We start from the raw sequence: 23,375 nt of genomic DNA, 5'->3' as shown, positions 1-23,375 counted from the left end.
CATTATTTTGTAGCTTTTTAAAAATGCCAAGCTCGACTGAGATTTAAATCCAGAACATTTTGGGTGGTTGGCAAAATGCACCACTCTACCATAGAGATTGGCTGCTAATATAGTAAGATTAATTTTGGCACTATCTGTACCTTAGTGAACATCTGTTATATTTTAAAATGTATAACAATTATTATTTCAAGTAAATCATTTTTTTATTACGTGTTATTTTTTTATCTTTTTTAATGGTAGTATTCAATAAAATTAATTAAAATTTGTTCTGGGAGTGTAAGCTTGCTCATTCTCATCCAGTTGAATAAGTATACTAAAATACATACACTGGTGAACAGGTAGGTATCTTGTTACATTAATAATTTCAGTCGCTTATAATCATGATCAATTGTTTCTCCTAATACTCCTAAAGTGTAGAGAATGGCCCTATAATTTGATACAATTAACTACTTAAAAATTAAAAAAAGATTTTTTTTGGCTTGATGACATCACCACATAAGCTTGAAGCTTGTGTTTGGGATATGGAAATGGAATTTTTTAGCGTGTGAAAAATGCCATGCCTTACTGGGATTCGAACCTGGGACCTCTGGATGAAAAGTCAAGATGACACCACTCCACCACAGAGAAATCTACAACAATTTTGTTCTATGTGCGTGTCTTCTTAAGATTGCATTTGACTTAACTTGTATTTACTTTACTGCAGTGTAAGTGGATTATGATAATTCAGAGCTCCAATGAATATACTGCACACGTTTAATATTGTGTCTTGTAATGTATTAATAAATCATCAAATTAATTGATAATTTATCTGAATTGAACAGTTATGATTTAATTAGCCCAAAAGTAAAAAGTATGTAGAAAAGAAAAAATCATTTAAGTTGCTTTATTAAAATTTACATTTTAATTGAATGTTGAATGTTTTTTTTTTGTTGCAGGTGAAATAATAAATACAGCCATCAATTTAAATTTTGAACTATTTATTCAAGAACTTACACCAATTATTGAAAGTGTACTTGCTAAATTTATGTTAGAAAGTGCTAACAAAATTGTGGCCGATTTTCCATACAGAGTGTTATTTCCTGATCATTAATTTACTATATACTATGGACTATTATAAAATATGATTTATATATATAAATATACATATTACTTCTATAAAATATACATTCTCATTAAAACTATTCAAATCTGTTTTTATTATTATCATTATTATTATTTACCTCTGATAATTTTTAGTTTACAACTAAAAAAAAAAAATTATTTTTGTATAAGCACATAAACTTGTATGACTGAATGCTGCAAAATTTAATTATGAAAATTTGTTTTCAGATTCATGGTTGGGTGTCAGATATAAGCTTTTTCTACATTTTCTATCGCTCAAATGAAAATAATTTTTCTTGAAATTTTATTTAATATTCCTTTAAAAATAAATACTGTTGTGTGTTTACGGCTCAATATTGATAGATTGACAATTGAAAATTTTTATATAATTACAATTTATTGGTTTAAAAAAAGTAAAACAAGACAAATCAACAATAATAAAACATATAATAAAAATAGTAATCACAACCACAACAATAATCAGAATAATAGTAATGACAACAAACAATAATAATAATAAACAAATAATAATCATAATCACAACCACAATAACAATAATAATCAATGTAGTAATAATAATAATAAACAGTTGAGCATGAATGATCGACTTTCATTCCCATGCATTCCTAACCTGGGTCCAGTAACTCTTCTCACGAAACATCTGTTTAGATGTGTCACCGGCAGTATTACAAAGGACGATTGTATTACAAACGAACCTTTACTAAAATAGTTTCTTTTAGCACCTTTCTAGATTCCTCCCATTATTATATTTTTTATTACTTCTTAACTGGTAGGAATCTATTACTTAGGTTTGTTACACTACTGGTCTTGTTACAATATTTTCATCCCCTATCTTGCATATTATGAATATGTTATACATTTCATATTATAATATGAGATGTTATACAATTAATTAATATGTTTGCTTGTTTGAAACCTTGAAATTTTCAAAATATTGTATGTATTTTTATGAAACCCAATGGCTTGGTTTAGTTGTCAAAATTGTTGTTACAAGTAAACTGTTTAATGGCTGCTGATCTTTGAAACCAAATGTTCTGAGGTTCAAATCCTAGTAAAAGTAAGTTACTTTTATACGGATTTGAATACTAGAATATGGATAGCAGTGTACTTAAATGATTGAGATTCAATTAATCACACATCTCATGAATGGTCATCCTGTTTCTGTACTAGATAACACTTCATTTATATATTTCTCATTTATCTACTGGGTTTCAAATGAAGGTCCTTTTGGAAGAAAGGCTGAGACACTATCCATTTTGTCAAGGAGATCAATATAATGATGATATTTATTCAAGTTATTATTATTTCTTTTATACAAAATTTTATTTCCTGTTTAATGTGACCTAATTTTTGTAATTACAAAGCTCTAATGCAATTAACAATTTGGAAAATGAAAACAAATTTCTTTTTTTGATTTTCACTAAGTTTATTTAAAAAGTGATAGCTGTTTTGATTCACATTTTTATAGACACATTACTACTGTACTGACTTACATAAACCATTTTTGTAGCCTATTTCAAAAACATCATAAATCAAAAGTTATATGATGTTTACAAAACTGTGTAATTGTATTTATTTGTCCGAGGAAGGTATTGTGTATCAATTTTTAAATAAATTAATGAAAATCAAAATACGTATTTCGTTTTCATTTCCCAACTTACAATTTAACCTTTCATTCGTGTGTTGACCATAAGTGATTTTTGCTCAAGCGTCAAAGCCGACGTACATTTCAAGAACTTTTAGATCTCAAGTCGGTCTTTCAGATCGGTTAAATAGATTTAACTTCACACTCGAGTATTTCAATCTTTTGATAATATAATGATGAAATATTTATTTTCACTATTCTACTGACTATTCTATTTATCTGACCGCATTTATCCAACTCATGAACAGCAGTTGGAAGCATTACAACTAATCGTTTGACCAACAACTATAATGTAATCTTTGATGATATTTAGTGACAAAGAACATAAAAGTAAAACTTTTAATCTGAATAGTAATAATGTTAATTCTTAAAGCAATAATAACTAATATTGCATGTCAGCAGGGATCTAAAAAGCAGTGATTATTATCAAACTGCAGTTTGTAAATCTTGGAAAATTAATGATACAGCATTACCTAATTAAGGACTCTACAAGTAAATTAAGAGTATTGGCAATTTTTTTTTACTAATTAACTTATTCATGTAACATCAAATATAATTAAACTTTAAATAAATACATTAATACTAAGAATCTACAGAATTATCCCATATGGTTATTATGATAATTTAACCATAAAATTGGTTTCAACATATGATTACCAAGTTTATACTGCTTTTTTTTAAAACCTGCATCTTTATCCACAATAAATTTATTTTGTTCTTCAACCTAGAGGTTCATAAGCTACAAATGTTGATTCTGTTTAGATTCAAAACGAAGGGAATATTACATTCTATGCCGAAATCCTATTGTGGATGAAAGCAATTAAGGATTTTACTGAAATATTAATCGTAAATATTAAAATTTTAACCACACCGGTATAACACAATGTTTGATAATACCAGACCTTCATTTACATCATGAATAATAAACTGTGTAGCTACTAAAATATTATAAGCAGATCTTATATTTACTGATAGGTACAACCCTGTTCATAAACTAGCAAAATATATATATAAAACAACAACTTAACCGCCAAACACGTAACAGAAAAACTAGGAAAAATTAATACAGATAGTAAATTTTCACGGAAAGTTTACACTTTTAAGTTTAAAGTTTTAAGTCCGATATCAACAAAAAAGAAATAAAAATGTAGAAAATATAAATCCTAACAACCACAAAAACTTGTTAACACAAATTTACAGCCAAATGGAATGATGTTAATTTGAAACATCATGCAACTATGTTTGTAAACATTCTTGCCAACTGCTACAACTCAATATGTCTTTAATTAAAGCATCATCTTCACAAATAATCTGTTGGTTAACCGTTTCATAAGTTTGTTTAAATTTATAAATGTAATATTTTTCAAGAATACTCATTTTTTTATTGTTGTTACAAATCTCCAAAACTTCTAAATTATTTTTATTTTCGGTAATACAATTTTTACATTGCAACAAATGTTCAGCCGCATTAGACACGCCTCTCTTTCTGTTTCTGTAAGCGTTATAATGTTACATAATATTTTTTTTTAAAAGATGTGTTAGTTTTACCAATATAAATTTTACTGCATTCATTACATTTAATTTTATACATCCCCTTAAATCCTATCCGTTGTTTTTTTTTATTACTATTCCTTAATTAAAGGTAGTTGCTTTGTTTCAAGTAAATTGATGAGTTAGTTTGACATTTAAAGTTAATATGAAAAACAGAGCTCTGAAATAACAAACAAATGTTGGATTTTTCACAAATAATAAACATGTTTTTCATTAGAAAATGGAAAAATAAAAGTTTTCATCGAATGATGTATAATATTACAATTAATACGTACAATAAAATGATTCAAAGTCAACAGTAGATATACAATTACTAGATATATATAAAAATATTTTAAGTATTAAAGATAGATTTACCGATGCCATATTTAATTCGATAATATTCTTTGGTGAACTGGTCACAATCTATCAGCACAACTTTTCTGCCATAAACGTGAATAACAGCACCGATCATTAAATCAGAATCCAAATAAAACTCATTTTTTCACCTTTATAGGAACCTATTGGATCAGCTAATACTCTTTCTGGTCCAAACACATTTAACAAAGTAATGGCATCTTCGGCCCCAGGTCCTGGTAAACCTTTGAATTCCTACAACACATTTAAAAAACCAATAGAAAATAAATTACACGTACATATCAGTTAGTGTAATTTAGTTTTATGAGTTAATAATAGGTAGCTAATAATAATTGTTAAAATAGGATGAGGAAAGATTATGTACGTAGAAGAATTTTGTTATTTGGAAAGTAGGATTACTAAAGATGAATGAAGCAGGAGCGATATAAAATGCTTAATAGCACAGGCGAAACGAGCCTTCAGTCAGAAATATAATTTGTTTACATCAAAAATTAATTTAAACATCAGGAAAAGATTTTTGAAAGTATATGTTTGTAATAATAAAATTAAAAAATGTTAAATACAAAAACTATGTATAAATGTAAATAATTTAGTACAACAAATTACAAAAAAAAAAAAACTAATGTGACGTGTTAAGGTTTTTTAAATTTCTGTATTTTCCATTATTCAATCGCTTTATAAAAAAAGCCAACACTGAAAAACTTTTCGCGGGATGCATAAATTCTTTTGCGGACTGTATGTTGTACTGGCTTCACGATCAAAATGTTGCAACATAACATGACGACTTTCTTGATCATATTGTGTTAGTAATGAGCCAAAAAAGCGTGAAATCCGTACTTTCAAATGAAAAATACTGTATTGTATAATTACTGAAAATTAAGTTTGGCTAAATTTTGGGTTCTGAAATGATAGTTACTGACTGAATGGTTTCTTAGTTCAGCAGAATATTTATTTCAGTGATGGCCGAAGTCCCCCTTGTATTAACCTATACTCAGTTCATTCTTGATTCTAATCAGAAAAAAAAAACAATTTGTTGAAGTACATTTTTGGGGTGATCAGTGCAGAATATTTCATCAGTAATGTGCTGCTCCCATTCAACTACCCCTATCTCCTGATGAATTGTATGTAGAATAACCACCCACAATCTGAGGGATCTTGCAGTAGAACTTCTTTGAATGTGTTTGTCTAATTCCACAGTGGGCGGATAATTCCTTCCTACCATCAAACCTTTTCCTCTTAATTTTGATTTCTTCTTTTCAAACTTATCTGTGGATTTTGGCAAAACATCCTTGGATTTATTTCCAAGCATGTGAGACCTGTCCACTTACTGCATTTATGTATTTTTGCGAGGAAGTGGTTCTGTCCATAGAGCTATCCAAGAAACACTTTCTAATAGATGTGCTATACAAAAATCCCAATCCAAGGCTCTCTTATTTGCTAAAACTGAGCCTCCTAATCTAAACACACATACTAAAAATTGTAAATTTCATCTCTTAAATACTTAACATTTCCACTAACATCTCAGGAAGTAGCATCCAGATAATTGAAGGAAGTAAAGGGCAATAACAGCCTTCAGGATATAATGCAGATGAACTTTTGTAAATACTTTGACATGTCATGATTTTTAACAAATTTTACTCCTATAAATTTTATAAATGATCATGGCATGGCAGTCAATGTCATTTAAAATGAAACCTGCATTTTAAACTCCACCATTTTTTTTTTCATTTAACCAATTTGTATGTTCTATAATAACTTGGAAATATTATTTTAATTATAATCTTTTATGTTATATAAACCATTAATTTACATTACTGGTGCTCATATTTAAGCCGAGCAAATATACAGTATCCTCCATAACTAAGCGCTTCATGCTAGCAAACTAGACAGTATATATTACTTCTTTTGTAGGTAAATCTTTTTTTTGACAAAATAGTACAAAGTAATATAAATTTATGTTTCATTGCAGGCATACATTAATAGTAAACTTTATCAATAAAAGTAAAAAAAAATAAAAGTTATGACAACCGAGACCATCCTAATTCATGTAGAGGTTGGTGCAACATTTAAAAATGTCAGAAAATTGTACCAGAGTAAGCAATTGGAAAATACCGAAACCTGGAAAATAAAAATGTAATAGGCAAAACTGAATCCTGTTGCGTAGGACTGACTTTGAAGATGGAGAACTCTTTATTCACAAAGCATCTTTATTGCACAATCAGAACTGGTATTCCTTAAGATAAAAAAATTGATACAAATGCACTTGAAAGCCCGTTAAGATCTTATGTGGAGAGGTTAATGCCACTACACCAGGAAAATGGTGATCTGACTTACTAATATATGTTGGTTAATAAATTTCAGCAGCTGACAAATTAATGTTAACAATAAATTATATGGAGTCTCATAACATAAAAAAGCTTAAATTTTTCAAATATATTATCCACTGTACATTTTGTGTACAATAATTTATATGTACAAACAAGATACAGATTCAAAAATAAAAAAAATACAAAAAAATCAGAATTCACCCAACTGACTTTCGATTATTTTTAACAGAAAAAGATTAGCTAAGTAGGTAGATAAAATCAAACCTTGCTTTACTATTAAAAATGGTTCCTAAATTTTGTCTGTTCTAAGTAGACTTTACAAAAGTCACAGCAGTTTAGGTCATATATTCTTCAGGTACTTGTTTAAGCGGCTCATTATATGTGTGATATAAACTATTGACAATTCTTTTATGTAATTTATGAGTCATTATATATTTTTTAAACTCTAAAAATTACTATTCATATATTACCCACAAACTTTATTTTCGAAAATCAGGTAGCTCACCCTTTACTTCAGTTAACAATGATTTTATTACTTAATTGTGAACAAGAGCTAATCTCCATAGCTCATTTCCGATAAAATAAGTCGAATAAATTGATAAAAAATAAATCATCACTATAAGCCATATCTATATAGTGCGAGTGCAAAAATCGCCAGTAATTTGAAACCTAGTTACAGCCATCTGATATCCTTTTTCTTTTGTAATGCTAAAACAACAGTTGATGAAGTATGGAACCTGTAAATGTCACCTTCACCTGAGACAAATCATGCTAATGCATGGAATGATTTCTCTTTTGTAACCAAAATGACCGCTGGATCCGAAAACAGTTGTGATATTTATATTTACATTTGAGTGAATGCATATTTATTCAAATGAGATGTAAAAAAATTCAACTGGACACTATGAATCAAAAAATTATGATTATAGCATCTTGGACCACAAGGACATTATTCTGACAAAATTCATGGAAACTGAAACCTAAATTATATCAGAAATTTATTCTGAAATGCTAAAGAAGCTTCAAAGCAGAAAAAACAAACAGCAAAATCTACTCACAAAGGACCTTGTTCTTCAGGAAGACAAAATTCCACAAATCTAATAAAGGCTCAACTGGAGCAGTTGGCTTAAGTGGAATATTATCAATCACCTTCCAGCTGCCTAATCTTTGTGCAAAGTGATACAACAACCTCTTTGCCAAGAAGAAAATTTTGAGCTCAGATCTTTGGCTGTGATGGAACTCAGAAGATCTACAGATCTCAATAGCTACCGCACAACATTTTGAAATATATGAGGAACTCATACAGTTAACAACGAGGCTGGGAATCAAATAAATGTTTTTTTACAAAAATTACATGTTAAAGTTTTTTTTGACAACATGAATAGATAAGTGTGACTAAATTAGATCTCTGAGTGAAAGACTCCTGACAAGAAACACGTGTGTGAATAGGAAGATGAGAAGATATGACATTCCTTTCTTTAACAGGTTTTTCTGTAATTTGAAAGCACTTTTCTTTAAAAGAAAAACTGCTGAAATCATCATATTCTTCATCGATGACATTGTCACATATGCACTTATATTTTAATTTATTGCAAACCACACATTTTGATGTCTGTAAACCACTTTCAGTAATTCTTTCCTCCACGTCATTGATAACTTCTTCAACAAGATCCTGAAAAAAAAAAACTTAACTGTTAAGTTAAAACTCTATCAGAAAACTTTGTTATTTTTAATAAGTTCAACTACAAATTGACAACATATACTCTAATATTTAATATCTTATGTTCATATTTATTTAAGCAAGCACAATATGTTTGTTTCAAAGTAGCAAAAATACATTTCTTTAGTATAAGCAGTTAAAATACAGAAGACAAAATATAACACAATCAAACTATACGCTACATAGCACAGAAACTAAAGCTGATCAGTCAACAGGCAATTTCATAATGCCAAATAAAAAAAAAAAACAAAATTAAAAAAAAATTACTGTAGTATAGTTCTGTTAATATTAACTGAAAATAGAAACCTGGCAATACGTGTAGATATTTTCCAAACTCATCCCCAGATTAAGATATTGGTCCTTACATTTGTTCTTAAAAAATCAAACACAGAGAAGAGTAATAAGATCGATTTATAATTTTTATTAGATTTTCATCCTATGGAAGAATTGAATGAAATGAATAATAAGACTGGATCAGTAAAGAAATATGAGTGAAGTGGTAGACCATCAGTACTTATAAAGACGTATCGACTACTATGTGATGTAGTCTCAACAAATCCGTACAAAAGTTAGTTTAACAGAAAAACAACTGCAACAAGGCAATTTGTAATACGGCTCAGTCTTGTCCCATATAAAACGATTCAAAAGTTATTGGCCAGAGACTGTGCAAAGAGAATTCAATACTGGGAATGGTTTCAACAGTTTCTAGACGATGTTTGTGAGCTGCCAACTATTTAAGCACAAATGTAATTTATACTACCGTTTAAATATGAATCTCTGTGAAAAAAAACTCTTAAGAAATTAACCTTGTTTTGAGAAAGCCGATGCCATCCATGGCTTCAAAAAGGCAAGTTTTTTTTGCAAAAAAATAGTGACGTATCAATATATTCTACTAATTTTCAGATTTATATCATGCAATAGTCATATTACATTGAATAATCATTTTATTATAATTACAGATTATAATTTAATACACATGAAAAAAAGATTCTAATCAACGAGTACTGAAAAAGCATAGAGAAATGGCATAAAATCACATTAAAAATCCCAAGGAACCCTAGAAAACTCATAAATACCACACTAAAAACTATACATGAAGTACAGATCCTGGAAGAGTAGCCTCATGGCTGTTATCAAAGACCAATAAGAATGGTATTAAGAAGTACAATATTTCTTATGTTTATTCATTTCTATGTTTTATGGATGTTTTAACAGCAATAATGCAACATGCTATCTGTTGGGAGGCAAGCAGTTTGTTATGTTACAGAATTTGTTATCGCTGTGCCACATTTACAGTACCATAAGAGACACAATGAAGTAGTTTCTCTGAGGACAACAATGTTCTTTATAAAACTGGTTTCTGTGAATAGATTATAAATTTACTTTCAAGAATATATCAGCTGCATTTCAGTAGGTTTGTTGTGTGATGAGAAACCGTATATTTTGCCACTATAAACAAAGAAACAAGAAACATTATATAAAACCTCGCTCGGAATGTTTATTCTTTATCAAAATCCACGAGTTTTCAGGAGTGACGTGTGACTTGTCAATCCTACAATCCTACACGTACTTTTTTATCATTTCACATACAGTTTGGTATCACTTTTTTAAAGCTTTTAATCAAATTATCTAGTGTTAAACAAGAATGCAAAATATTAGGTAAACCATAATAAAAAGTAAATGAAAATATCTTACTTGTCCAGATGTTGAAAGTTTATCATCTGTCATAGCAACAGGAGCAATCAAATGTTCTGTTCGCTCTGTTTCATGCTTGATTTCTTTTTTAATATTCAAAGATAATGGATCTTCATCAAAAAATGAACTATCAGTTTGTGCATCCATACTCTGCAGCAAAACATAAAGTAATAATAATAATTTATTATTGTTATATAATTAACAGCTATTAAAAAAATAACTATTTTTCTTACAATGATAAAATAAATAGATTTTCATAGAAATAATTCATCCGAGTGAGTACATCTATAATAACATTCATCTGGAACCTTTCAGTATATAATCACCCATGATAGTGCCAGAAAAGGGAAATATTGTAAGCATTGGCAGTAAATTAATAGAACAATAGAAAAATGTTTGCGCTTAAGCACAATCAAAATTGTTTGGTAAAAGAAACAGTTGCTGGTGCAAATATAAAGAAACACATCAACCTTGTTTGGAAACAAAATTGCAGTTACATAGAATAAGGATTATTGAAACCTATAACAAAGTTTCTTGTAACTGAAAATGCTTCATAAAGGCAAGGACAGCTTTGTACTCTTTTAAAACATTTATATAAACAATGTTAAATGTGGGTATAAAATGAATATGTTAGTCACCTTTGTTTAAGGCATGAGGAATCTGCTCACTGTATTTTATTTGTTACGTATTGTTGAACAAAATTTATCTACCATAAAATCTTAAGATGAAATTTCTTAAACAAAGCTATTTTTTAACCCCTTATACTCCAACTAATAAATGTTTTTTACACTATAAATGAAAATATCTCGTGTCAGACATGAATGCTCAATAATATGTGGGCTAAACATTGGGGTATGCGTTGCCCATAACCTTCCCTATCCAGTTATATGCGTAACTTATATTTCCGGCTGGCTTTTGCGCGGGCTGAAGCTGACATATTGAATTTTTTCTACTTTTTTTACACGTTTACTTTAATTTTTTAACGTAAATATTGTCCAAAAAAACGTATTATCGCTTAAATCGTTCTACCTCGACAAACTCTAAACACAAACACACGAATCACCGAGCTATTACGTCTAAGACATCGGCTATACTGAATGGAAATGAGTGAGAGCTCCATTTTAGTCCGATCTGCGCTGTGCCCCGTCTCCACCAAACCCCTCACCAGGGAAGCAAACTTAGTCTTATCGGTGAGCTGACCGTGTAAGTTATAAAATGACACTGCATTTACGTCTCTGAGACTAGTAGTTATGGAGATTTTTATTTTTTTCCCCTCTACTCCTCTAGGTCGGTCCGGACTGTTGGGTATAACTCCACCCAGAGGAGTGTCTGGTTACTCTAACGAGCCTTCCCACCGACCGGCTGTATATCTGGCACGGTAGGTCAGCTATTTTGAGGAGTCTTTATTGTGCCCTTTCTTGACACCGTGTCCGGACATATCTGCTGAAAACACAGCGCCGGGTCTTCTCTCTTTTACTGTGCCTACCGTCCCCTGGATTCCCCAGAGGATCATAGGCACTGGCACACCTGGGCATGCCGCCCTCACCTCTGAGCTGTCCACAGAGATATTACGGCAGGACGATATAAACCTTTTCGTTGCGCTACAAATTTCTGTTCTGGTACCCGTATGTTTCGTTGTGATTTTAAATTCTGGTCCTTCCGAACCGGATACGGACATTTAATATTTCGATCGCGTAATCGTGAACGGTTTAATATTTCAGTATTATAACGTTAAACAAGGACCAATACGCATTTTATTCATTATCGATCAGTTTATCAGTCGCCGATTTGTTATGTCTACCGTAGCAGTTCTTTCGTCTGTCAATTTGTACGTGATGTTTACGTAATATTTAACAGCGAAGTCGCTCCGTCTCATTCCAATCGATCGTTAATTTCATTCCTATGTTGTCATACTTTCCTTATCTCCTTATTTAAATTACTTGTCTTTCTTTTTCCTGTTTAGCTTCCGGTAACTACCGTTTAGATAATTCTTCAGAGGATGAATGAGGATGTTATGTATGAGTGTAAATGAAGTGTAGTCTTGTACATTCTCAGTTCGACTATTCCTGAGATATGTGGTTAATTGAAACCCAACCACCAAAGAACATCGCTATCCACGAGCTAGTATTCAAATACGTGTAAAAATAACTGGATTTACTAGGACTTGAACGCTGGAACTCTCGACTTCCAAATCAGCTGATTTGGGAAGACGCGTTCACCACTAGACCAACCCGGTGGTCCTAAATTACGTGTCTAAGTTAAATTTACTGACCTAATAATTTTATTTACATGCCCTGTAATATACAGATATTACGAATTCAATCCTAACGTCATCCTATTTATGTTTGTACTCGATCTAACATTAATATAAAATCTATACGGATAAAATCGAAAAATCCAAACTTATTAAACATAAAGGCCTAATTAACCAGAATCAACACATTTTTAGACGATTTCAAAAACAATTCCGATACTCGGTTACTGTATACAAAATACCGGAGATTACCGGAAATTCTAAGTTAATTATTCTAAAATCACCTGACCAAAAGTCACCTTCCTCTTCCCACCGAACCTCAGTAATTCCTTCTACATCCACATTTACCCTATCCATTTCCCTTTTTAAATTTTCTAGCCTACCAACCTTTTTTAAACTTCTAACATTCCACGCTCCGACTTGTAGAATGTTATTTTTTAATTTTCTGGTGACCCCTTTCTTAGTAGTCCCCACCCGGAGATCCGAACGAGGGACTAGTTTACCTCCGGAATATTTTACCAAGGAAGGCGCCTCCATCATTGCTATATGAAAATGCAGAGAGCCACATTTTCTTGGAAAAAAAGCAGCTGTAGTTTTCCATTGCTTTCAGCTGCGCAGTACTCAGAGGACTGAGTGATGTTGATATGACCATTTAAGTCGTCCTGACCTACACCCTTAACAACTACTAAAAGAGCTGCTGCCCTCTTTCAGGAATAATTCCTTAGTCTGGCTCTCAACAGATACCTCTCCGATATGGTTGCACCTTCGGTCCAGCTAATCTATATCACTGAGCACTCAAGCCCCCTCACCAACGGCAAGGTTTCATGATTTATAGAGGAGGAATAAATATATATTAATTTATTTATTTAGCGTATGGCTCCAACATGCAACACCAATTACAGTCAAAAATTACAAACAAACATTCAACAAATTAATATAAGCTACTGATTCTGGAATTGCCATTAGGAAATCTTCAGAATTCCCTTCATAAGTTGTCCTAGAGCAAACTTCTGTAATGTGTTTAACAGTGAAATTTTCACCACACTCACAAAGCGGCGTCGGTGTTTTACCCCATTTATACAGGAAATAGGCGCATCTACCATGCTGAGTTTGTATTCTGTTTAGCGTTGACAAGTCTTACATGGCAAGTCAAAACCCGGCGCTTTTGAGTAATACATGGGATTTCGTTTGTCCTGTGGTCCCATTTTCTCCTGGTCAGCCATCAGGACCCTCCTGCGACTCTTCTAATGATCTACATTTTGTTGTTAGCACCCAGTCATCGGCGTAGCCATGCTTTTTAGTCTTGTCTCTGGCATGTCTGCAACACAGAAGCTGAAATGAGAGGCGCAAGTACCGATCCTTGTGGCAGGCCGTTCTTGAGTTTCCTAGGTGAGCTTATATCGGATCCCATGATAACTTGGAACATTCTGTAGTTCAACATATTATTAAGGAGGCGAGCTGTTAGTTTGCATGGGATTACAGGGAGGACCTTTCAAATCATTCCTTCTCCCCCCCCCCCCACAAACATTTAAATGTATAATTATATACACGGATTTTTAAAGACGGATATTTCAAACAGTGAATATTGTTGTTCATATTCATAAAAATTTATTATTTACTTATTTATTTTGTAAAAAAGGTATCAAGTTTTGAGGTTATAGTTATGTATTATTTTTTATGAGTAAAATTATATGATACATAAAATAGTATCAGATAAATTCTTGATTTTGCATAAATAAAATGGACTTTTGATAAAATAAAATTGTTTGTATCATATATATATATGATTTCACAAGCCGCCGGTAACATTCCTGGCTATTAAATCGTCATCCGAAGAATTAATGTAACTAAACTACTCAAAATATATTCTATGAACTTGTTTTATATGACGAATATTTCAATCATTTTTAACAGTATAAAATAAATATTATTCAAATTATTAAGTGTTATTCAATTAAACTATTATTCATGTATTAATGTCGATAGTTTGACTCAAATATGTTTGAACGTGTAAAAACAATAAGTTTTTTAAACTTTTTTTGTACACAAATATTACTCCTCGTAGCGACGTTTTATGTCTCTATTTAATTAAAGACACGCGTATTCAAATTGTAGAAAAATACTTATTAATTAAAACATAAATAACAAAGACAAAAGTGAAAATTGAATAGAATACTGAAAACAGATTTTATTGACTGGCTCCAAAAGTTACATCGATAATCTACATACATCGATAAATCGAATGATGGGATACAACAAAAACTAATAATAACGAAGTAATTATTATAACCTATTGCATATTGAATATATTAGAAAAAAAGAAGGTAAGAAAAGTTTAGTTATTTTTTGTGAAATAATGGGTCCGAGTGATAATCGACCTGTTGGAAAATAGGAAATTAGTCATGAACAGACAGATATTCAGAATGATATTGACGGCGAGAGGAACCCATTGGTTCCTCACACGTTTGTTCAGTAGAAGCTTTGAGAATCCATGGTGGTTACTAACTCGGCAACTTATTTCAATATTTTTATGTAGACTGTGGTGTATGATTACAAACGCCAGTAGTGATGTGCATTCCTACCATGCGCTGTCACTGTTGACACCCTCGGTTATATATATATATATATGAAATCTATTCTGTGATCTGTGTGGTGTTTGATAGTCATTTAAATTATTTTTACAGAGTGAAAGATGTATGTATTATTTACATGTTGTAAGTTTATTAATATAACTAAATATAATATAGTAAACTGTATAATAACAGATTTAATAATTAATCATATTTGCATAGCCAGATGGTAAGAAATCGCCATGTTACTTTTTGTGAAATTACGGAAGGTCACCCGGGACGGTGTCAGAGCATTAGCAAACAGGAAATTAGTCGTGAACACCAAGAGACAGATATTCAGAATTATTCTGTAGCCGAAATAGTTTAAAGTATTCTCAAACAAGTATAATTAAAACATTAAACATATTTATGGAAATAGGCAGATTTCGATGTGCTTGTGTTTTTTCAGTTGAAATCATATCCTACATATAAATTATATTTTTGATTAAATTTTATGTACTGGTTGTGATTGTTCAATTCTCTAAATGGTAGTTGTAGAAGGTTCTCATAAACTTTCTATAAGAAGAGATAATCTCATATTTTTATGTTAAATTTTTAACTTTTCCACAATGGCTTCTTTGTACCACAGAAAATTAATGCAGTCTGGCTTTACCAGAAACACTGTAATAAATTTAGATGTTTAGTTAATCGAATGCTGCTCCTGAATATTTCATGAAAAAAAATCTGTATGTGTTTATTAATGGTTGGTTTGGTTGATAATGTCATATGAGAGTCTGCAGTTTTACAAGTTTTCATGTCTAATGTTACTATGTCAGATTAATTAAAAGAGAAAGAGGCCAAAGCGAATGGTATGCTTGTGTTAAAAACACAGTATAACATTGAGATGTCATGTCATATTATGCTAATCGATAAGCATCAACTCTGGCGTTTGTCAGCCCAAGATGCTTGTGTGACAAAGTTATAACTAGAGTCAGGTTAGGATACTCACTTTTGACTCACGTTCTTCTAATAGCTCATGGAATATATATCCTTATTTTATGTTACTGGCTTCGTAACTCATTAATTATGTTTTTTCTTCTGAAAATTTTTTGATTCTCTAATAATTAAATTTTTTTTATAATACAACTTAATTGATTTCCACTAGTACTTTAAAAACATGCAATAATCCTTGTTTAATTTAGCATCATAGTCTATATACATAGCATATAGTTTTTTTTCTTTTGCAAAAGAAAACCTTTTTTTTTCAAAAAATTGTATCATTTTAGGTAATAAAAACCCTTGACCTCTACCGTTATTGGCTACTCATGTATATTTTTGGGAGATTTAGAAATTCAGTTATACCGTAAAACTCTGGTTTTCATGTGGTGTTAGTTATAAATATAGATTATTTGTATAGCAAATCATTTCCATACATAACTGATGCATTTTAGTGCTTTAAAACCCACTTTTATACATAACATATCTTACATTATCTTTAACAATATAGTTAGATCCAGGCTCTTGACTTCATCAAATGTTACATTTCAGTAATATCTCATTTAACATGCTTATTTTAAGTCACACTTTTGTAGTAGGATATTAATATATCTTTATATTTTTTTTGCAGAGTATGGATGCACAAACTAACGATTCAGTTTTGGAAGAAAATCCATTATCCTTGCCCATTAAAAAAGAAGACATGCACGAAACAGGGCAACAAGAATATTTGTTTGTACATCTTGCCAAGACTGATGATGAACTGACAATTTTTAAACAAGTAACCTATTTTCTTCTTTATTTTGGTTTAAGTTACAAACATAAAAGCTAGTTATTGTAAGAATTTTTAATTTTTCTGTTCGTGAAGATGTTTTTATTTACTGTTTATAGCCCACATATTATTGAGCATTCATGTCTGACACGAGATATTTTCATTTATAGTGTAAAAAACATTTATTATTTGGATTATAAGGGGTTAAAAAATAGCTTTGTTTAAGAAATTTCATCTTAACATTTTATGGTAGATAAATTTTGTTCAACAATACGTAACAAATAAAATACAGTGAGCAGATGCCTCATGCCTTAAACAAAGGTGACTAACATATTCATTTTATACCCACATTTAACATTGTTTATATAAATGTTTTAAAAGAGTACAAAGCTATCCTTGCCTTTATGAAGCATTTTCAGTTACAAGAAACTTTGTTATAGGTTTCAATAATCCTTATTCTATGTAACTGCAATTTTGTTTCCAAACAAGGTTGATGTGTTTCTTTGTATTTGCACCAGCAACTGTTTCTTTTACCAAACAATTTTGATTGTGCTTAAGCGCAAACATTTTTCTATTGTTCTATTAATTTACTGCCAATGCTTACAATATTTCCCTTTTCTGGCACTATCATGGGTAATTATATACTGAAAGGTTCCAGATGAATGTTATAGATGTACTCACTCGGATGAATTATTTCTATGAAAATCTATTTATTTTATCATTGTAAGAAAAATAGTTATTTTTTTAATAGCTGTTAATTATATAACAATAATAAATTATTATTATTACTTTATGTTTTGCTGCAGAGTATGGATGCACAAACTGATAGTTCATTTTTTGATGAAGATCCATTATCTTCCAGTATTAAACAAGAAATCAATGAAACAGAGCGAACAGAACATTTGATTGCTCCTGTTGCTATGACAGATTATAAACTTTCAACATCTAGACAAGTAAGATATTTTCATTTCCTTTTTATGGTTTACCTAATATTTAGCATTCTTGTTTAACACTAGTTATTTTGATTAAAAGCTTAAAAAAGTGATGCCAAACTGTATGTGAAATGATAAAACAGTATGTGTAGGATTGTACAATTGACAAGTCACATGTCACTCCTGAAAACTCGTGGCTTTTCATAAAGAATAAACATTCTTTATGCTTTATACTTCCTTCTCATCACACAACAAACCTACTGAAATGCAACTGATATATTCTTGGAAGTAAATTTATAATATATTCTTAGAAACCAGTTTTATAAAGAACATTGTTGTCCTCAGAGAAAATACTTCATTGTGTCTCTTATGGTACTGTAAATGTGGCACAGCCATAACAAATTCTGTAACATAACAAACTGTTTACCACCTCCCAACAGACAGCATGTTATATTATTGCTGTTAAAACATCCATAAAACATAGAAATAATAAACGCAAGAAATATTTTACTTCGTAATACCATTCTTATTGGTCTTTGTTAACAGCCATGAGGCTACTCTTCCAAGATCTGTACATCATGTATAGTTTTTAGTGTGGTATTAATGAGAATTCTGAGGGTTCCTTGGGATTTTTAATGTGGTTTTATGCCATTTCTCTAAGGTTTTTCAGTACTCATTGATTAGAATCTTTTTTTCATGTGTTTTAAATTACAATCGTAATTATAAAAAATGATTATACAATAGTAATAATAGTACTGCATGATATAAATCTGAAAATTAGTAGAATATATTGAAATGCCACTATTTTTTAACCAAAAAATTGCCTTTTTGAAGCCATGGAGGGCATCAGCTTTGTCTAAACAATTTCTTAGTTTTTTTCACAGATAATTTTAGAAAACTTCTGTTTTAAGTATATGAACCAGGAGTATTGTCCATGTCCTTGACAAAATTTTTCATTAATCCTAGTTTGATATGTAACAAAGGTAGATACACATTTTTAGGCCATGGGCTTAGGCTGTTCATTTCTAATAAAATGTTTTTTTTTTCTGTCCCTACTATCCCGTTCACACAATAAATATCAGTAGTTTGTGTAACCAAGCTGCAGACCAAGAATAAATGCAATCACTTTCAAATCACCACAAATACTCCATTTAGAAACTGCATATTGATGCTTTTCCAATATAGATTTAAAGTTTTCATAAGTTTCTTTCATAGTAGCAGAATGGGCCACAGGTACTGATGGGAATTTATTGCCATTATGCAGAAGCACAGCTTTTTAAACTAACCTTACAGGAATCTATGAACAAACGCCATTCTGTTGGGTTATGTTCATTACAGAGTGTCTGCATAAGAGAAGAAATGTCATTACAAAACACTAAGGCATTTTCTTCAGACAAATAGACTTTAAATTAAGAATGATGATTACGATAAATGCTACATATCTTTGTATTCTTTTGAAAAAGATTCCATCCTTTTAGCCGGGAAGCAAGCATTCCAGACTGTTTTTTGGATACTTTAAATCTTTTATGAGTTCGTTAAAATTTTCTTGAGTCAGTAAATGAGGCTCAGATGAAATGCTTGTTCATAAGTTGTATCACCCGAATATGTTTATTTTTCTTTCTTACTTCCACCAGACTCTGAGCTCCCTTCATCTAATGTCACATGTTCTGGAGGCTTTAGTATGGTCAGTTCTTCGCAGTGTGGATCTGGTCTCATTGTGGATTGTGAGTTAGATTACACCACTGAATGTTTTGATTTTGATGTAATCCCTTTATTGTTTGTTAAGCAGAAAAAAAAGTCAAAAGAATGATTTTTGGGTTCCCTTCAAATCATAGGGATAGCAATGGCATGTGGCATTTTTCCACAAAGTGAGAAGCCTAGAACATGACAAACAACAGATATATGGGACCCAGGCCCGTTTGGTCCTGACTTTACACCAAAAATATAGTTCATTACACTTTTTTAATAATGAAGTAAGGTTGAACTGACAATATTTAAACAAGTAAAAAAAAAATCCAAACTTATTAAACAAAGAGGCCTAATTAAAGGTGGCTTAACCAGAATCAACAGATTTTTAGATGATTGCAAAAACCATTCCAATACCCAGTTACTGTATACAAAATACCAGAGATTACCGGGCATTCTAAAGGATTTTAATAGTATTCAAAGTAAATTAGAAATAGAAGACACAGATGACCATACATCTTATAGAATCGATTTTGAAGATCTTTATGATAATTTATTTTCCCGTTTTGAAACAATATTAGGCATAGGATTATTAAGTCAAGTCAAACAAGAACCGCATTTGAGTACAATCCATGACAATAACGAAACTTTAGTCGAATCACACAACGATTATTTTAATTTATCAGCAATAAAGACACCATCGTTTTCCGGTGATAATACCAAATGCTATCATTTTAAGGATACATATGAAGGCTTAATAATAAATAACAAGTCTTTAAGTAACATTCAAAAATTTCATTATCTCCTCGCCTCTCTCGAGGGAGAGGCTAGAGAAATCGTACAGAACATTCCAATTGCAGGCGTTAATTTCAACCGCTCATATAAGGCATTATGTAATCGGTACGACAATAAAAAACTAATTGTCACTAAGCACGTTAAAATGTTATTAACAATGCCGTCGGCTAACAAAGGCGCATCAACTGAATTAAGATGCATTATCAATAATGTAACTAACAATAGAAATGCTATTCTAACGTTAAAGGTACCTATTTCATCGGAGGAATTATTATTTACTCGACTAATTTTTGATAGACTCGATAAATCCACTCGTACTAAATTTGAGTCGACTTGTGACGAACATGAGATTCCTAGCCTGGAAAAGGTAACTAAATTTCTCGAGAGAAAATGTCAAACCGAACAATTAGTAAATAATTGTTTGACCAGCAAAGCATTTTCACAACTGTTAAAGACCGTTCAAAATGTAAAGTCTCAGTTTAAAAAGACTAAATTGCCCTATGTATCAACAAATCAAGATTGTAAAATTTGTAGCAAGCCTCATTTAATTTATAAATGTCCTAAATATTTGTTATTACGGCCAAATGAACGATTTAGTTTAGTTGAACATAACAATTTATGCACTAATTGCTTAAGATCCAATCATGCTTACAAAGATTGTAGATCAACATCTGCATGTTTTAAATGTGCAGCCCGGTACCATACAAGCCTTCACTTCAATGGAGCTCAACCTAAAACTAAACGGATACCGCAGCAAGAAAATTTCGGCTACAAATCAGACGAATACCAACCTAAAACCAGTTATCATGCGTTTCACAAGAAACAACCTCAAATCTTACTTGCTTCTGCTATCGTAAAAATTCGAGACGAGTCTGGTAACCTACAAGTTTGTCGAGCATTTCTTGACAGTGGCTCTCAGGTTAGTTTTGCAACAGAACAACTAATGCAGCGATTGAAATTAAAGCGTTTTAAAAACCCAATCCCAATTGAATCATTTAACAGCCTTGCCTCAGAATCTAAATACAGTGTATTTATTCATATACAATCATTTCTTTCTAATTTTGCTATGAATTTAAATTGCAATATTTTACCAAAAATAATTACTAATTTGCCCTCATCTAAAATTGATTTTAACCTACGGAATATACCACCAAATCTTAATCTTGCTGGCCCGACTTTTATCAAACCACAAAAAATCGACCTATTGTTAGGTGCTCAAGTATTTATGAAAATCCTACGTATGGAGCAACTTTCTCGTGAAGGATGCTTTCCCGTCCTTCAAAATACCGAATTAGGATGGATAATAGCGGTGAATATTCACCCGGTTCAAATAAGTCCGGTTCAACTAATTACAATTTATTTGCATTACAAAGAGACTCACTAGATCAACAAATGCAGAGATTTTGGCAAATAGAAGAAGTCAGTGGACCTACTTGGTCAAAAGATGCGAAACTCTCTGAAAAACATTTTGTTGAAAATACCTTACGAGATGAAACTGGTCGCTTTATTGTAAAGTTACCGTTAATTAAAGAACCTTCGGCTCTCGGTGAGTCAAAAACTACAGCTCAATCAAGACTAAATTTCGTAGAGAAAAAACTGAACCCGTGACAATCAATTAAAGAAAGATTATCGTAAGTTTCTTAACGAATATGAATCCTTAGGTCATATGAAATTAGCCGAACCACCTAACAAAAATGAATCATGTTACTATTTGCCGCATCATGCCGTTTTTAAAACCTTAAGCACCTCAGCCAAAACTCGGGTGGTTTTGACGCATCTTTGAAAACTAGCAACAGCATTTCATTAAATGACCTACTGAGAGTCGGTCCTACGATTCAACAAGATTTATGTGCTATCATGTTACAGTTTCGTACACACAAAATCGTATTTATAGCCGATATTAGCAAAATGTATCGCCAAATAAAGATAGATCGTGGTGACTACAACCTTCAGCGCATTATGTAGAGAAAATCTAGCAATGAACCTGTGCGTGAGTATCAATTAACTACTGTCACGTATGGGACTGCATCAGCGCCGTTTTTAGCGACCAAATGTTTAAGGCAACTTGCCCTTGATGAAGCCGACAAGTATCCTCAAGCCGCAAAGATTGTTTAGCGTGATTTTTACATCGATAATTGTATATCTGGAGCAGAAGACTTACATCAAGCCATTTCTCTTCAAAGAGACCTTCAAGCACTATTGGAGTCAGGAGGTTTTCCGTTAAGAAAATGATCAACTAACTGAAGTAAACTTTTAGAAACTATTCCATCAGAATTTCGTGAGACGCCTCATTCTTTAAACTTTGATTGTAGCGACACCGTAAAGGCTTTAGGTTTATTTTGGCGACCGTCTAACGATCAACTTTAAATAGTTAGTAAATTCAGAATCGAAAATTTACCCCCGACAAGAAATTTACTAAAAGATACGATTTAACAATCATTTCAAACCTTGGCTGGGATGACTTGTTACCAGAACGATTGGAAGAATATTTACTTTCAGCTTCCTTTAGTAAATAAAATAAAGATCGTTAGATTGGTTTTATCGCGTGAAAGATCTAACGATATCTAATTCCAAGGGTTTTTTGATGCCCTCCGAATCAGCCCGTGGTGCCTACGTTTACATTCGGTGTAATCGGGAAAGGTAACTGTTAACTGCAAAATCTAAGGTGGTATCTTTAAAGCAAATATCACTGCCGCGTTTAGAGCCCTGTGGACCTCTTCTACTTTCTCGTTTAATAAAAAAATTATAGAAAGAATTTCCATCGAATTTAACAAAATTTGTCTACGGACAGATTCCGTAGACAATGCTGTTATTTTGTGGATCAAAAAATGTCCGTCGACTTGGAAAACGTTTGTAGCTGATCAAACAAAATACATTTATTGAAGACCGGTATCATGTTCCTGGAAACCGCAATCCTGCAGTCGTATTTTCAGAGGCCTCATACCTAAAGATCTCGTTATGAACTCGCTTTGGT

At 31.4% G+C, this 23,375-nt stretch overlaps 3 protein-coding genes across 5 annotated transcripts in view; 2 read left to right on the top strand and 1 right to left on the bottom strand.

Annotated features, from left to right (window-relative positions):
* The window catches only part of LOC142332723 (protein takeout-like), a 75,983-nt gene extending 74,802 nt beyond the window's left edge, over window positions 1-1,181 (top strand). Inside the window, exon 6 of the mRNA XM_075379316.1 lies at window positions 936-1,181. Coding sequence (XP_075235431.1) covers window positions 936-1,090 — 155 coding nt within the window. The 3' untranslated portion in view covers window positions 1,091-1,181. The remainder of the gene's footprint in view (window positions 1-935) is intronic.
* LOC142332724 (uncharacterized) overlaps window positions 1-23,375 on the bottom strand; it is a 79,760-nt gene that overhangs the window by 10,085 nt on the left and 46,300 nt on the right. The window contains exons 2-4 of one of the 3 annotated variants that reach the window (XM_075379317.1): window positions 10,418-10,567; window positions 8,061-8,674; window positions 4,676-4,909 (exon numbers count right to left, since the gene is read on the bottom strand). In XM_075379317.1, the coding sequence (XP_075235432.1) occupies window positions 8,360-8,674; window positions 10,418-10,564 (462 nt within the window). In that variant the 5' untranslated portion in view covers window positions 10,565-10,567 and the 3' untranslated portion in view covers window positions 4,676-4,909; window positions 8,061-8,359. Of the gene's footprint in view, window positions 1-4,661; window positions 4,910-8,060; window positions 8,675-10,417; window positions 10,568-23,375 lie in introns of those variants that run through there. The other 2 variants (XM_075379318.1, XR_012758402.1) reach the window with 2 other exon arrangements.
* LOC142333252 (uncharacterized) overlaps window positions 14,925-23,375 on the top strand; it is a 50,974-nt gene continuing 42,523 nt past the window's right edge. Inside the window, exons 1-3 of the mRNA XM_075380254.1 lie at window positions 14,925-14,995; window positions 16,848-16,997; window positions 17,795-17,941. Of these exons, the coding sequence (XP_075236369.1) occupies window positions 16,851-16,997; window positions 17,795-17,941 (294 nt within the window). The 5' untranslated portion in view covers window positions 14,925-14,995; window positions 16,848-16,850. The remainder of the gene's footprint in view (window positions 14,996-16,847; window positions 16,998-17,794; window positions 17,942-23,375) is intronic.

Source organism: Lycorma delicatula, chromosome 12 (genome assembly GCF_047948215.1).
Source record: "Lycorma delicatula isolate Av1 chromosome 12, ASM4794821v1, whole genome shotgun sequence".
NCBI classification, from domain to species: domain Eukaryota; kingdom Metazoa; phylum Arthropoda; class Insecta; order Hemiptera; family Fulgoridae; genus Lycorma; species Lycorma delicatula.
This window is presented reverse-complemented; position numbering and strand designations above follow the sequence as displayed.